Source organism: Erithacus rubecula (genome assembly GCF_903797595.1).
Source record: "Erithacus rubecula genome assembly, chromosome: 3".
NCBI classification, from domain to species: Eukaryota; Metazoa; Chordata; class Aves; order Passeriformes; family Muscicapidae; genus Erithacus; species Erithacus rubecula.
The window spans coordinates 102,493,534-102,508,609 of record NC_136689.1 but is presented as its reverse complement, the minus strand read 5'-3'; the positions used below and the strand labels follow the sequence as shown (position 1 = coordinate 102,508,609).

Genomic DNA, 15,076 nt, shown 5'->3' with positions numbered 1-15,076 from the left:
AAAAACATGTATAAATATTGAGAATGTGAACATACTGTACCATGTGACCATGAGGTGACCCCAGACATTCCTTTCCAATCAACTTTTGTTTTCTTTTAATTGGTATTTGTGTCTCAGTTATTCTACTTAACTGGAATAAGTTTTACTATGAAAAAACAAACACAAACTTGTCCATTTGTAGTCTTCAGCCCATGTCACAGATTCTGTAGTATCAAATAATTTTTATTTTTTATTTTTTAGTGTAGTGCTGTTGGCCTCTGCATCCCATCCAGCAGGTAAAGTGAACTGATTTCTTCCTTTTTTAGGTTTCCCTGTTGTTTTTGATTTCTGTGTATGATTTTAGAGACCAAACTCTTAGGATTTTAGCCCTGAATGTGACCAATAATACATTATCATGTAGGAAGAGGAGAGAAGGGTATATAACTTAGTGCATGTTGCATGATGTTTTCCAATACCATTCTTAGATGTCCTTTGCAAGCAAGCAGTATGGGACTGACAACAAAGAATAGTTTTTGAGGTGTTGCATGGTAAAGGACAAGGATTCCCTAAGTCAACGTGTCCTCTTCAGAGCAATGTCCCTTCAGTCAGTATAGAACTGAGTTTCTTTCTCTGCATTGTCCTCACTGCTATGCAGAGGTTTTTCTTTGGTTGCTCTCATAACACAGATCGCTTTGCTTGGGCCCATGACAGGATTTGAAGTAGCAGCACATTAGGTGGTAGAAATGGAGAAATTTAATATTTTATGGTGGCTAATATTTGTAACTTCTGGTGTGTTCATAATTTGGAGGGTAAAGATGATAATTCATTGCTTTCATTAGACATTTGTTCAGCCAAAAAAAACAAAGAAGGAAGCATTGAAAGAAACATAAACTCCCTCTTTCCTGGTGGTGCAGATTGTGTATATAGGAAAACCCCACCAGGATAGACATGCATGTTAAGCCAAACAGTCCTGCCTTTCAAAAAGGGAAAGATGAAGCTTCATGCAAATCTGTACAGCTGAAGCCCAGGGAACTCCTGGAATTGCCACAACAGCAGCCAAGGCCCAGGTTCCTGGAAATGTACTCGAGAGCTCTACTTAGAGCTAGGAGAACTATTTAAACCTCTCAACATGCTCTGTGTCACTGAGTTCAAATGCCAGAGGGGGAAGCAGCCACTGTATGTCTGTGTTTCCTGTTGTTTCAGCAGGAGCTATCACATGCTGTGTAATAAAATAAGTGGATAGGATACATGTCTGTCCACTGGCAACTCTTGTCTTAATCAGGGCCTTCTGAATAATGGCAAAGAACATCTTAGGTATCCTTTTTCCCTTTTTCAACCAAAGGCAAGAGCTGGCTAGAAGCAAGGTCAGAGAGAAATCATTAAACTCACCAGAAATGTGGAAAGCATCATAAATGAAAAGTCAGCCAGCTGTAAAGGCTCAAAAGAATGTTAAACTAGTAATGTTCATGTAATTGCTGTTCCATTGCTTGTAACAGTGGGTAGTTTTTTTCCCACCTACTGAATGTATTGCTTTGTCCCTCAGGTGATCTCCTCAGTGCCTTGGATTTTCCATTCCTGTACTTCTACAGGTTTCATAGCAGCTGCTGTGCCAGGTAACCTTTCAATAACAGGCCATGCAAACGTTTTCAAAATAGGAGATTCAATTGACTTCCAGCTTATACTCTCAGTTAAAAAATTTGTAGCATGTAACACCTTACTTATACTAGTTTCTGCTGCCATAAGACACCAGAACTGCAAAGAAAAATCTTTACATCTCTGTGGATATGCAATGGGTGGCCCGAGATTCAAATGTGCTGAAAGTATATGTGTTTCCTTGAGTGAATGCATTCTGATCACCAGAGTTCCCAGTCACCAATAAAATAATGTTTACCCAATGTAGCAAAGCTTTGATACATAGCATCTCCAAATGAAGTTAGATTAGCCCAAACTTGCTGTTTGCAGCAATTACTAGGTGTTAGTCTTCAGCAGTATATGAGTGTACATGGATTTATTTGCCTGCACATCTTGTTATTTGGCAGAATGCTGTTTTGGATAAAAAGGAAAAGCTTTAACAAGCATTTTATTATTTTCAGTAGCAAAAGTCCACTGCATATTGGCATAATTCTCACAGGACAACATAAATACATTTCCCACATATATTAATGTAAAAACAAAATCCTGTCTTGTCCCCCCAAGTCTTTTACCAAGTTAAAACATCTTTTTTAAGAAGGGGAAAATATATTTTCATGCTAACTAATGACAAAAATATTTCCTGATAGGGATTTTTAGATTTGTATCTGGATTTTCTGTTGAAAGGGGATATTGAGAATGATTGTTAAATAATTTCCAATGTACATCAGTTTTTGTTATGTTTTTCTAAGTGTGGTCTATCCACACTGCAAGTAACCTGCAATTAAGTATTCTGTAGATAGGTGAAATCTATTTTTCTTTAAATTGAGGTCTAACTGCATACACTAATGGATATCTGTCTAACCCAGATATTCTTCTCATTCCCTTCATTAGAACTTTACCTCCATGGTAGCTTGCCACTTCTGTTTCCATTGGCCCACTTTCAGTACATGTGTAGTAGATAGCACTGTGCACTACAGGAAGGGGAAGGGAATGGTTAGATGGAGAAACAAACATCTCAGTTGCTCTCCTACATTTTATAATCTAGTGTCCTAGTAGATATGAGGGATTTGGAGGAAAATCTGTGCAATGTAAGGTAAGGGCAATTCATGCAACTGAATGTCTGAAGCATCAGAAGTGAGGTGCAAAGTGCTCCATTTATTTAATGAAATAAATTGGTGTTAATTGTGGCATCAATATTTTAGATATTATAATTCACTGTTTCACTTGTTTCATTTCCCACAGCACTTTGTAATCTCTTATGCCTCACAGTAATTTGTGCCTTACAGGTTTTAAAGTCCCTTTCTGTTCCCTGCTTGCTGGTTTACACTGCCCCACTGGTTCACAATCAGTGGGTTGTACATACGTCATAAGTGAAACAAAATCCAGAGCCAAACCTCATAAACTCCATAAAGTCTGGTGAGATGTGGAACAGAATTTCCTCAAGGGTAGTCTTGGCTACAGGAGTGCTGGGGACTGCTGTCCTTTAAGACTTAAGAATCAAAATTCTCTTAATTGTCAGCAGAAAACTTTGGAGTATCCTGTTCCCAGCACTACTGAGCCATCTATTTGTTATACAGTAAAGATGTATTTGACTTCTTAATTGGAATTTAGGCTTCATGAAGTTTAAACAGCTTGAGAGCTTCAGGCAGAAACTTTCCAGTGGTTATTTTTTCAGTTCAAGGCTCTGTGGAGGTTGAAGCGAGTTAGTTGCCAAATATGTGTGGTTCCTGCTGAAATTAGCATTGCTGCTATTCAGAGCCATTTCAATGCCTGAAGTTAATATTTCACCTCATGTTTTCAATAATCTCTACTTTTCTGATTACACAAGTGCATTAGAGACCAGCCATAAGAGTGGCAGACTTATTTTATTCAGATTTTAGTCACTGACTGAACAAAACCCTAGATGTGCTGGACATAATGTAAGCTTCTTGTCCACCAGCTTTCCTTTTACAAATGGGCTTAACACTGCAGATCTTCATTAGGAAAACCAAGGTGCCTGTAAGAGGTTGTTTAGTTGAAATGAAGAGATTTTTATTAACAAGCTTTTCCCATCCCTTGCAGTGGACTGTTGGGATTCTTTCTAATGTTGCACACAGTGAAGCTAAAAAGCAGCACAACCTCAGGGCAATATGCAGCCTGGAGTTTCCTTGCAAAGGTAAGAGAAAGACCCTCACAGGAGCACAGTGGATCTGTGCATCTCCCAGGAGAACTGAGGAATTTCTCCATCTCTCTAGTTTCTCTTGCTATTCCTCCTTGATGTTTTCTTGGTCCTGTATGTACAACTTGCACATACATCTAAGGCAACAAATATCAGGTGTGTAATATCCCAGGATCATTATCTGAGATGAAATACTGTGTATAAACTGAGTCTAATAGAACTGGGATGATTATTGCAGCTAAGGATTTGGAGTACTGAATCTCAGTAATACAAACCTATATTTTTCTAAGGCGAATACTCCTTCTGTGAGTGTGTGCACCAGCCATTGTTTACAGTGTGTCTTTCCTGAGCCAAGAGTTACAACTAATTCCCTGAAGTTCAATACCAGAACTCTCACTATTTTTGTTGCAGGAGAGAGCTAAGGATGTAATTTGCCTTGACATTACCATGTTTTTTGATGGTATGTCCAACAATATTATTATATAGAAATTAGAGTACTAGAGTCTGGATGGGCACAGACCTAGATGGGTAAAAAAATGGTTGGAGAATCAGGTTCAGAAGGTAGAGGTTAATGATTCCTACTCTAACTGGAGTCTTGTGACAAGTGGAGTGGCACAGGGATCTGTCCTGGGTCCTTTCCTATTTATTATCTCCACTGAAGAATGAGAAGAGAGTGCACTCACATTTCCAAGGGACACCAGATTGGAAGGATAGGCCTGTCCTCCAGAGGGATCTGGACAGGCTGGAGGAATGGGCCAACAGAAATCTCAGAAAATTCATCAAGGGCAGCTGTGAAGCCCTGCACATGGGAAGGAAAAGTCAGTGGCAATAATAGAGCCTGAGGACTGCACAGTTGGGAAGCAACTCTGTGGAAAAAGAAACCCTGAGAATTTAGTAGTCAGCAAGCAGGACATAAAGCAGCAGTGTGCCCTAGCAGCTAAAAAAACCCAAAGTATCCTGGGCTGTATTTATAATAGGATAGACAGTAAAGTAGTGGAAGTGATCATGACCCTCTCCTCAGAATTTCTTAGTCAACATCTGGAATAGGGAGCCTTGTTTTAGGCACCTCAGTACAGGGAAGATGTTGATAAACTGGAATGAGTTTGGCAGAGGGTTTCCAGGAAAGTCAGGGGATTGGATTGTTTGCATTCTGGGGAGTGGCTGCTGGACCACCAGGCTTGTTCAGCCTGGAAGAGGGACATCTTTGGGAGCACGTAAGAAACAGCAGCCACCCAGTAGCTATGGAGAAATCATCCAGAAGACAGATCCAGGCTATTCACAGTGCTGTGTAGGGGTGTGTAAAGTAAACAGAGAGGTTCATATTAGGTACAAGGGAAAATTTTTTCACCCCAAGGACAAGTCAGGCAAGGGCAGAGGTTGCCCAGGAAGGCTGTGCTGTTTCCTTCTTTGAAGGTTTACAAGACCCAACTGCTTAAAGCCTTAAGCAACTCAGTCTGACCTCCTGAGGTCCATTCCTTCTGGAATTATCCTGTGATCTGTTGATCTAGGGTCTGGCTGTACTTGATTTAAGCTATTAACAACTCAGTTTTTGAACTGACAGTGGTGAAAGCAGTCAAAAGAGCTTGTCAGACTCCTTTTCCCTGGTTAGATTTTACTTTGTCTCATCACTTTCAGCTAGGTTGTCTGAAAACCACAAGCTTCTGATGTGGTTTGTGATCTCACCTTTCCTACCACAGTGAATGAAGCTGTTACATTGTCAATCCCCCAAACCATAGATTTGCATAGTATGCTTCTTTTGAAACTGTAGTCCAATCAGTCTGTTTTTTATTGGGATAACAGGAATGGAGTGATATGAATTGGTTTGTGCTTTGTAAGCTGTTCCTCATTGTACAAGTCCTGTGATGTTTCTCACTAGTTTGAGTTTCTTCCAAACGTTCTGATTGTGCAGATTTTAGTACTTTAGCTTTCTTACTGCTCCTTGGTAGCAAAGTCAACTGATCTAAAATTTGTTCTTGATTATTTTGTTAATTTTTTGTTGTTTTGGTTTTGTTTAACATTCTGAATTGGAGATTGGAATAGCTGACTCTGTTAGTAGGTGTTGTGAATGAGGGTAAATGGTTTTATATGTGGTATTTGTGACCTACTGGAAAAAAATGCAGGCAAAGATGTGTTGTGAAATATATTTTAAGCAGTTTTGGGCCCATCCCAGCTGAGGTGGATCAGAGCCATAAAGTCTGGACTGGATCAAATTTTCCCAGAGTTCAAGGATTTCTAGATTTGTGGGGGTTTGGCCATCTCTAGACATACGTGATACAAACTTCGTTCTAGCCACTGTTGTCAATGATAATTTGTGCCTTCATAGCAACTAAAAACTTGTTCCTGTGTCATTGGGAGAATTTAATCTGTTCTTTAGTCTCAAAAGTGTGTGTTTTTTAATGTACATGGTTTAATTATCTTGCTTGGAAGGATTTTGTAACAGAGCAATTAGTCCTTTTCCTGTTATAGCTTCTAACCCAGTGCTCAAATTATATGTCTTATCTTGAGTTTGAAGAGGGCAATAATAATGAAGACATGAGATCTTTCTGTAGCACTAGTAATTTTATCAACACTAGCAGTGTTTCTATTATCTTCCACTAATGTTTTAAAGCTTGCTATGTGACTTTAGAGTTCCACCATACCCATCTAAGGATGCATGAGGAGCATGGAGGAACTGCTGCTCCAAGTGCTGAAATGCAGCTGATTTGGGGTTAGAAGTCAGTGAATGCTTGAAAAGTTTGGAAGCACTGTACATCAGTTTTAGAACAGGGATCAAAGCAAAGACAGACACAGACAGGCAGAGAGCTGAATTGGAGCTTGCCTTACCTTGTATCTACAAGGAACTATAGATTGATGTACTGTGTAGTTAAGATTTTAGTTCCATCTGTCTGATCATTAATTCTGCTTCCTGCAGGTGCTTGAAAATGTTAAAACTATGTACTGATCCAGCTCAGCATTGCCCAGGTTTGAGGGCTGTGTCAGTCACATCTTAAATCATTGTAAGTGCAGAAAAGCAGCGCTTAACTAGCACTGTAAAGTCTAAGTGCTGGCTCCCTTAAAAAAAAAAAAAAAAGAAAAGGAAGGAAGTTAATGTGGATAAAGAATAAAGATAGAAAGTATTTGTATCTGGACTTGCAGAATAGGATCCAGTGAAAAAAAAAAAAGCCTCTGGTCACAACAACAGCTTTGCGCTCCCACATGAGCATTTTTCTTGGATTGAGTAGTGCCCTAGATCATCCTCTTAATCTCTCAGACTGACTGGAGTTTTCACCAGCAGTTGGAAAGGAGCAGCGTTTGAGGCCAGAATATGTTTATCTTGCAAATGAGCCAAGAAAGGAGAATGCTGTACTCCTCAGACAGCAGCACAGGCCTCTGGGGAGGTGCAGGGAATCGGAAAATCTGTTTTCCATTTGGATGCTTTGTACCTATATGTGACTGATGAGCTGGGGCTGAGATTGTTGTCACAGCTTCATTTCCATTAAATTAACCATGAGATCTGATCTGCTCTGCTTTGCACGTCCAAGGACACATTCTTTGTGAAGCTCACATATCTGGCCTCCCTGCCCTCTAATTTTTCATTCACTTAAAAACTGGAGCTGGGTTGTAACTTGTTGTTATGATCTTCACTTTGGCTGTGGCAACTAAATCAATGCATGAGGTTTTAAAATTCTTCCCTGTAATGATTCTGACAGCTTTCATGTCAGAGCATTGCTTTGTAGAGAGAGAGAGATAAGCACAGGTTTCATCTGTGTATAAAGTCCTGTGTGATAATTATAGTGCCAAATGCTCTCTGCACTTTTTCTGTGAAAGCAAGTAGTGTATGTGTTAGTCCTATCTGTATAAGTTCCTGAGAAATTAAAAAAAATCAGTCATCTGTATTTAAAAGAAGTTTTTAAGAGGTCCAAAAATATGAAATGCTTTGTCATAGCCTTGCACAGATTTAATCCCCAGAAGAGCAAGGATTTGAAGCTGTACTGAGATTTCTTGTTTTAATTTGAAAGCTGTGCTAGTATCATGGGTCTTGTACTGGAAAGAAAAAACTGGAGATGCTCATATATCCAGACAGAAGCATCTGGTGAGAATGCTAATGAGCTCTAACAGTGCTGTCAGTGAGTTTGTTTTGATTAAGGTTGCCAATCTATATCTGGTGAGGAAGTCTGTTAGGGTCTCTAAAAGTTAAGCAGCAGAAATAATTTAGATCATTAATAGAATGGAAGCATTCAGCAAGATATTGGTTACTTATGAATTCATATTCCCATATCGTGTTTGGTGTTATAAACTTGTAATAAATGAATAAATTTGTAGCAGGCAATTCAGCTTGTTTCCAGTGGGAACCTATTGAAGCAGCTTGTTATAAACAGGAAAAAAAAAATGGGAAGGTCAGTGGATTTTGAATTATTTTTCTTCCTCCCTTACCTGAAGAAAGGAAATTGAATAACTGAAATTAAGTTGCATTGAGGTTTACGCTGATTTTCCTATGCATGGGTTGGAAGGAAATATAGAATAATCGGATCAGGAGTATGCAACTATTTTCTGTATAAACATCCCAGGCACTATTATGTAATCTATAATTTATCTAAGCAGTGTTGGAGGCTCCCTAATACATAAAAGCATCCTCTGACAGCTGCTTTGGTTCCTTGTTTGTTAACTTTAGATGTGTATGCCCCAGGTCATCCTGTGTTTAATGCTGGCTGCCAGACATTGCGAAAGCAGCTTTGCAGAAGTGTCTGGAAGCATCTCTTATCTGTGGGTTCTGTGCACCAAGTGTACTTACACCCCAGCAGGTTTAATCTTCCCCCCAAATATATAGGGTCTATTTAGAATCTCTCCTGCTATTCAGAATGATTCCTGTAGGCTTGGATTTTGTATTTTGTGTCTGTGGTTTTGCTTCTTTGCTCCCCATGGTGTCTTGAAGAGAATGTATAGACTACATCCCTCTTCATGTCAGTGCAAAAATAATTGATGATATCCATCTTAATGGCTGGGAAAGTACTGATGTTTTTATTAAAGCAGAAAATCTCTTTTTTTCTGCTTCTCATAAAATGGAGAGGCCAAAACTGAAGGTCTTCTGGGGCTCTTAGCCTGGTTGTGCTCACTGCACCTCTCTTCACATATAGCATTTCACATGAGAATTTCATCTGCTGTATTTCCAGGGGCAAACCAACCAAGAGAAATAAAATGAACTCATGCTTTTCACATTGTTGCAATGTTAAAGCCTCTGCCAAAACATGTGCTTCAATTTGTATACCTCTTAATTCCTCTCTCACTGCTGTTTAGCGTGCAAGTGCTAGAAAATATTCTGCTGGAAGCTATTTACTTGCAGAAAATTTATAAAGGAGTCCTGCCATGGGTATCTCTGAAGTAAATGTCTCTCCCTTGTTCTTCTTTATTCATTCATTATGTCTCTCTTAATGGAGCAGGATTCTGGAATCAAAAAGTCTGTTTAAAATTTTTATATGTATATCATAACTAGAAAAAGAATGTGTTTGGTTTTCTGGAACTTGCCACTTGGTTATATTATAGATTGTAGTGTCTTCTTTCCGGGCTGCTGGCTCAGGCAAAAGTGTCAGTGAGATTCTTGGCTGAAAATCCCATTGCTTTCTTGGCTTATACCTCATAAAGCTTTAGGCAAAAATGTCATAAACTCCCACTGAAGTTCCATAAACACGGTGTGTTTTCATTCGGCAAAGATCCTGCACTTCATGCAAGACTGTCTCAAGATCTCTGCTCACCCAACCTGGAAAAACTGTGCAGCTGCAAGCCAAAACCCTGGGCTAGAGAGGGAGATTTGTGTCCTAGACCCATCTGGACTCTACTGGCAGGAGCTCTTTGTGGCACCCGATGGTTAGAAGTGCATCTCTAATCTGAGAGAGGGAAGTTCCGTGACCTTGAAGTTTTCAAGGATTTCAAAAATGGGTTCATGAAAGTAGAATTGCACTTGCTCCATCTATATACCTTGTGCACTGTCCCGCACGTGGATGTGCACACATACATGGATGAAGACAATTAAAAATGGTAAAAATCCTTATTGCTTTGTGATTGGTCTTCTCTGTATGAAATACATACATTTATTCTTGCTACAAATAGTTGACTCATGTGAGTCACCACGGGGACTATGCAAATACCTTGGAAAAGAAAATGTGTTTCTCAGCTGAGCTTCAAGCAGAGAAGGCAGACAATGTGAACTTCAATGCATTGTAAGGGTCTGTAAAACACTAGCTGCTGAAGCCTTAAAAATACCGGGTTTTGGGTAGTTTCCATGGAGACAGCTTCATAGTTATGTTGTAGCAGCCAACACTAATTGCACCATATAATTGCTGGGGAGACATCAGTCTCCATAACAACTTCATTGTGTGCTGCATGGCCACTAAGCTGAGTGACACAGGCTCCCTGGGGCACTGTTGCAATTTAAGGAAGCTGTCTGGTAAGAACAGCTGAGACTTGTTGGAGATTTTGAATCACCAGGTAATGGAAAATTTTAATATTGTGAGACTAATGTAAATGGCTGAAATTGTGTATCCACTGAAAAGGCCAGTTTTTTGGGCATGACATGGTCACACAAAGTTATGTATTGTGACTTGGGGAGCAGTACTGCAGCACAATTTTCAGCTGTGCTTAATATAATAAACAGTCTCAGCAGACATTAACTTTGAGCCCTAAGAGATGCTCTGAAATAATTTGTTTCCTTTAATTTATTATGATATTCATTTGAAGTGTATGTTTGGTACTGGCATATTCTTTAATGTAAATGATGTTAATGTAAATGTAAAGGCAGAACCATGAGCTTGGAGTGTGTCTTTGGAAGATACTTTTTAATTCCTAGCCTTGACAAAGTATCTCTATATGTACAGTACAAAACAACAATTCAAAAGTAAATTTTTTCGAATCTAACAGAATTTTGAGTTGCAGAGAATGCAGGTTTATTTGTTCCTCTGCATAATAGATTCCTAGTCTTCCATGTTTTTATTTAATCTCCTGGAGCTGCTAGCATATGGAGAGCTGAGGCTGGGAGATGAATCATTATTGTGACAAAGAGAAGTCAAAAGAATGAGAACTGTTTTGGAAGTAATTTCCGTTGCTAATGCACTGATGTAAATGCCAAAATTACATGGGAGAACTGTGCACTCTGTAACAAACTAATGTAGAAGATTCCATAGCTAGCTAAGGCTGAGTTTCCAAAATGAAGAAAGATATAGCCACATTCTTCTGCTTTGCTGGTTGTCTGTTCTTTTCAGAATGTGCCCTGTTGATTTTTAAATACCTTCATGGGTGAAATGTCTCCAGGCTGTCTCACAGATCTTGAGCCCTGACCTCAGTGATAGGCACTGAGTGTCACACTTCAAGTGGCTTCCTTCAGAAATTTAAACTGCTGCTCTCTCAAACACGTCTCTGTGTCTTTCTCCTCCTCCCCAGCTCATACCAACTCTTTGCCAAACCTCAAGTGCATTTATTTCTCAGTCCAACTCTGTTCACCTGTGTAAGGATCAGATTTTGACTTTCAACAAAAGTCAGCAAACAGCCATAGAGCTCTAGGGGAAGCAGACTAAATGGATTATGTTCTGTTCCTGAAATATGTGGTACTCAGGGAAGTCACATAGGCTTCAGACAACCTCAGGAGATGACTGTGGGCTGCTCTTGACCTATACACAGCAAGCATAGAGAGGAAGAGGACAGAGTTTGGGTTTCTGTCCATGCATGTTGCTGTGGATGGCTGCTCTAAGGGGACAGGAGGGAATGGGTCTGCCTTGGAGAGGCTTTCCCAACTCTTTTTGGAGGAAATGGGAGGCCAAGAGTGTAGTCAGCTATAGTCACTTTTGCCCCATGCATGGGACACACAGAGACTGCTGAGGTCACAGTGTGTAACCTTGTGACATTGCTCATAAAAGGCATTGCTCAAAACTGATCAACTGTACAAATGTTTTTAAAAAGAAATTTTTTCAAGTATCACATTTTTTAACGTTTCTGATGGAATATTTTGACCTTTTGTAACATTTAATGGTTAGAAAGCCCTGGAAAGGCTGTCATTTTAAATGGAAAAATAAAACCTAGGAAGCCAATTCTTCCTTGCAGTCCTTAGCATAATAATAGTAATAATAGCATGTCACTTTCTTTCCATTACATCATGACTAAAACAGCATAAACACACCAAAGAATGGCAATGCAGAGACTGTGCCTGTTATTATTGTTGAGTAGTATGGAAAGGGGTCAATAGGGAGATTTAGTTATCTTCTCTGGGAATTGTTTGTTTATGAATTAGGTTTTCCCAAAGGAGCTGTGAGATGGGAAATACAATAGGAAATGGACTCAATACATGCATAGAAATACCAAAACTCTAAGTGTCATCTGGGAGAGAGGTTGATGGAAACTTGCTATTTTTGCTAACAGATTTTTTAAAAAACCTTGATTACGCATTCCAAAGTTTCCTATGCTATTTTGATACTGCTGATATCCTCCACAGAGCTCTGAATTAGTCATGACAGAAAAATGTTTAACATCTGATAATGTTAACAAGGAACATAGGCACTTCAGGTGTGTCTATGGATTTTAACAATAGAAAATTGCATTGCATTTCTTTTCACTAAAATATTCCCCATATGCTGGGCATCCTTGTTGGTTCTCACAGCCCCCAGGAGCCCTTTCAGCAGCACTTGGGCTTTCCAAATACATAAGAAAAGCAGCATGCACAAGGTCTGTTTTCACAGCAGTGACACTGGGGGCAAGGAGGGGTTTGAAGATGCACTCAAGAAAGACACAGATCTTGAACTGACAACAGCCTCAGTCTGCAGTGTTCAGCATGAGACCTTCAGGCAATCCAGCATGGGAAGAGCAATCCTTGAGGATGTGTGCAGCATCCCACTGAACACCCCCCTGTACAGCAAAGTGCTCCAGATGTGATCAGTCTTGGGCTAGTCCCCACCTGGATCTTTGGGCAGTGACTTGAGAATGCACAGCTGGGTGGGTGTTCACCCAGGCCAAGGTGGAAGAGTTTGCAGCTGGATTCCCAGCTTGCTCAGAGGGCATTTACTGCTCTCAGGCTCCTGGTCTGTTTTGTGAAGGTGTTATCTGCCTACCTCTGTCTGCTGGAACCAGCTTTTTCTTTTCTCCTGGATGCCAGTTGAGCCTCTGCTGTGCTGCTGCTGTGGAGGTCATGGTTCACCTGTGAGGAGCTTGGAAGTGCATCCTCTCCTGCAAGGCAGTTATAATAAACCATTCCTGACTGGTGCCCACTCATGGGCATCCAGCACTTGGGAAGAAGATAAGCATAGGCAGATGCTGAGCTCATTCCTTCCCAAGGAGCCAGCTCCTTTCTTGCCAGATATACATAGCAAACTGTCAGTTTGCCTGTTAAATTCACCACTTAAGTGTGACAATGAAAATCATGGTTGTTTCATCTGAGTTATTTTCATGATCTCATGAGATGAAGAATAACCTGAGTACCAGAAGGCTAGCTCTTGCTGAGTTTAACATAAAATGAAGTGTATTTTATTGTGGTATTTTGCAACAGCAGAGCAGCTGACTGCTGCCCAAAACTGAAAATCAATACTTCTCAAAACAGACAGAAAAAGTAATTTTTTTGCACAGTGTACCATATTACTGATAAGTAAAATTCAGTGTCTCAAACAGAGGATAATACCAAGACTGAGTAAAAGTAAAGAGAGGTATATATTTTTTACAGTCTTGGAACTACTTAAAAGGTTCCAGGAACTGAACATTTTCAGAAATAGTAGACATTATATGGAAAATTTTCTAGGACAAAAAGGGAAATATTAATAAGCTGCAGGCCCTGAGATATACATTTTTTATCAACCAAGGTCAAAATACAAATACCTCCTTTTCTCTGATGTGCACATTGATGCCAGACTTGCTGCATTAGGGCAGAATAATAAATTCTCCTAAATTCTCTGCCATCATCCAGTACTTGATTAAAGTTTATCATAGTCCAATCCAGTTTTTGTCTGTGATCCTAGTATGTGGAACGTTTTACAGTTGTTGTTGTTGTTGCTGCTTTGAAATGCTTATTCCATTACACAAATATTTAATAATTCATTAATTATGAACCAGATGATGAATCACATTGCCCTGTCAGCTTCTGAACTTAGAGGTTTCAGGGGAGAAGCTAAATGTCAGGAGCCAGTAAAGGCCTTTGCAGTAATGAGGCAGTATATAAGCAAAAGAGATTCCTTGGCAGGCTGAAAAGACACAGGAAAAGTACAGCATCATAATGCATGAAGCATCCACAGGAAACAGGGTGTGTTGGGCCTTAAGTTTGGTGAAGCAGCAAGAATGGGCAAAATGCTTCTTTGCAAATTCGAAGAAAATCAAATTTATTTGGTATCAAGGAGCCTTCTTGTGTCCCCCATTAAATGACTTTTGTTGTCCTTACTTGACAAAGCTTCAGCTTCCTGGATGGTTCCTCTTTGTTTGCAAAACTGTCCTGAACAGATGCTGTTAGTCTGGTGCATGTGCACACACCTGTTTGAATCATGATTGATTGTGTTTCCATACCAGCAAAGCATGCTTAGGGACAGTGATTACAAGAATTGTGCAGGCTGTTCCCTTTGTGTCCTTAGAACTGGAACTCTGGAAGTAATAACAGTATCTGGATTACAGATGGGTGCATTTAAGAGAAATATTAAAATATGAGCAGAGGTCCTGTTAAATTTGGGTTCTGTACTATAGCCACTGTATAGGCTGAAGATTGGTATCACTGCTCTAGCTCTTAGTTTTAGAAGGGATAATGGATGTTTTGGCTATCATCTCCAAGAGTAGAAGGCAAATGATTCTTCTTTTGGCTTTGTCTTTGATCAGAAAATCTGACCTTTATGCCTGAGTGAAGGTAGTATAAAGTGGCTACTTGATGTTCAGAAAGAAATCGCTACCATAATTTTCAACCCAATGTGGTATTTTCCAAGGAGCAAAGAGTTTTGATTTTCTTTAAATATCTTACTTTTTTTGAGGAAAACAGAATAAGTTATAATGTGCTTGCAAAAGTTCAGTCCAATCTCATCAGTCATGTATGTTTATGTATTTCTGTGGTGTGTATATATATAATACATGTTTATATATTAATGCATTTAGAGATACATGTTTGTACATTGGTAGTTGTAGGTCTTGCTGAAAAGGAAGAATCTTGTCTTGTCTTGTTCTTCTTTGATCATTGTAAATATGATATCCTGTTTCTCCTAAGAGGAGAATTTTCTTACATAGATTCTCTTAATTACACTGCATAATGCACATATCCTTTTTTCCTTACTGTACTTTAACATTGTAAAATGTTTCTGCACATAAAATAATGATCATATCTTTGTG

General features: G+C 39.4%; 1 protein-coding gene across 5 annotated transcripts in view; it reads left to right on the top strand.

Annotated features, from left to right (window-relative positions):
- The window catches only part of TMEM241 (transmembrane protein 241), a 53,517-nt gene that overhangs the window by 25,299 nt on the left and 13,142 nt on the right, over positions 1-15,076 (top strand). For 3 of the 5 annotated variants that reach the window (XM_079302100.1, XM_079302099.1, XM_079302101.1), the window contains exons 11-13: positions 241-275; positions 1,523-1,592; positions 3,673-3,766. In XM_079302100.1, the coding sequence (XP_079158226.1) occupies positions 241-275; positions 1,523-1,592; positions 3,673-3,766 (199 nt within the window). Of the gene's footprint in view, positions 1-240; positions 276-1,522; positions 1,593-3,672; positions 3,767-9,456; positions 11,323-15,076 lie in introns of those variants that run through there. The other 2 variants (XM_079302098.1, XM_079302097.1) reach the window with 1 other exon arrangement.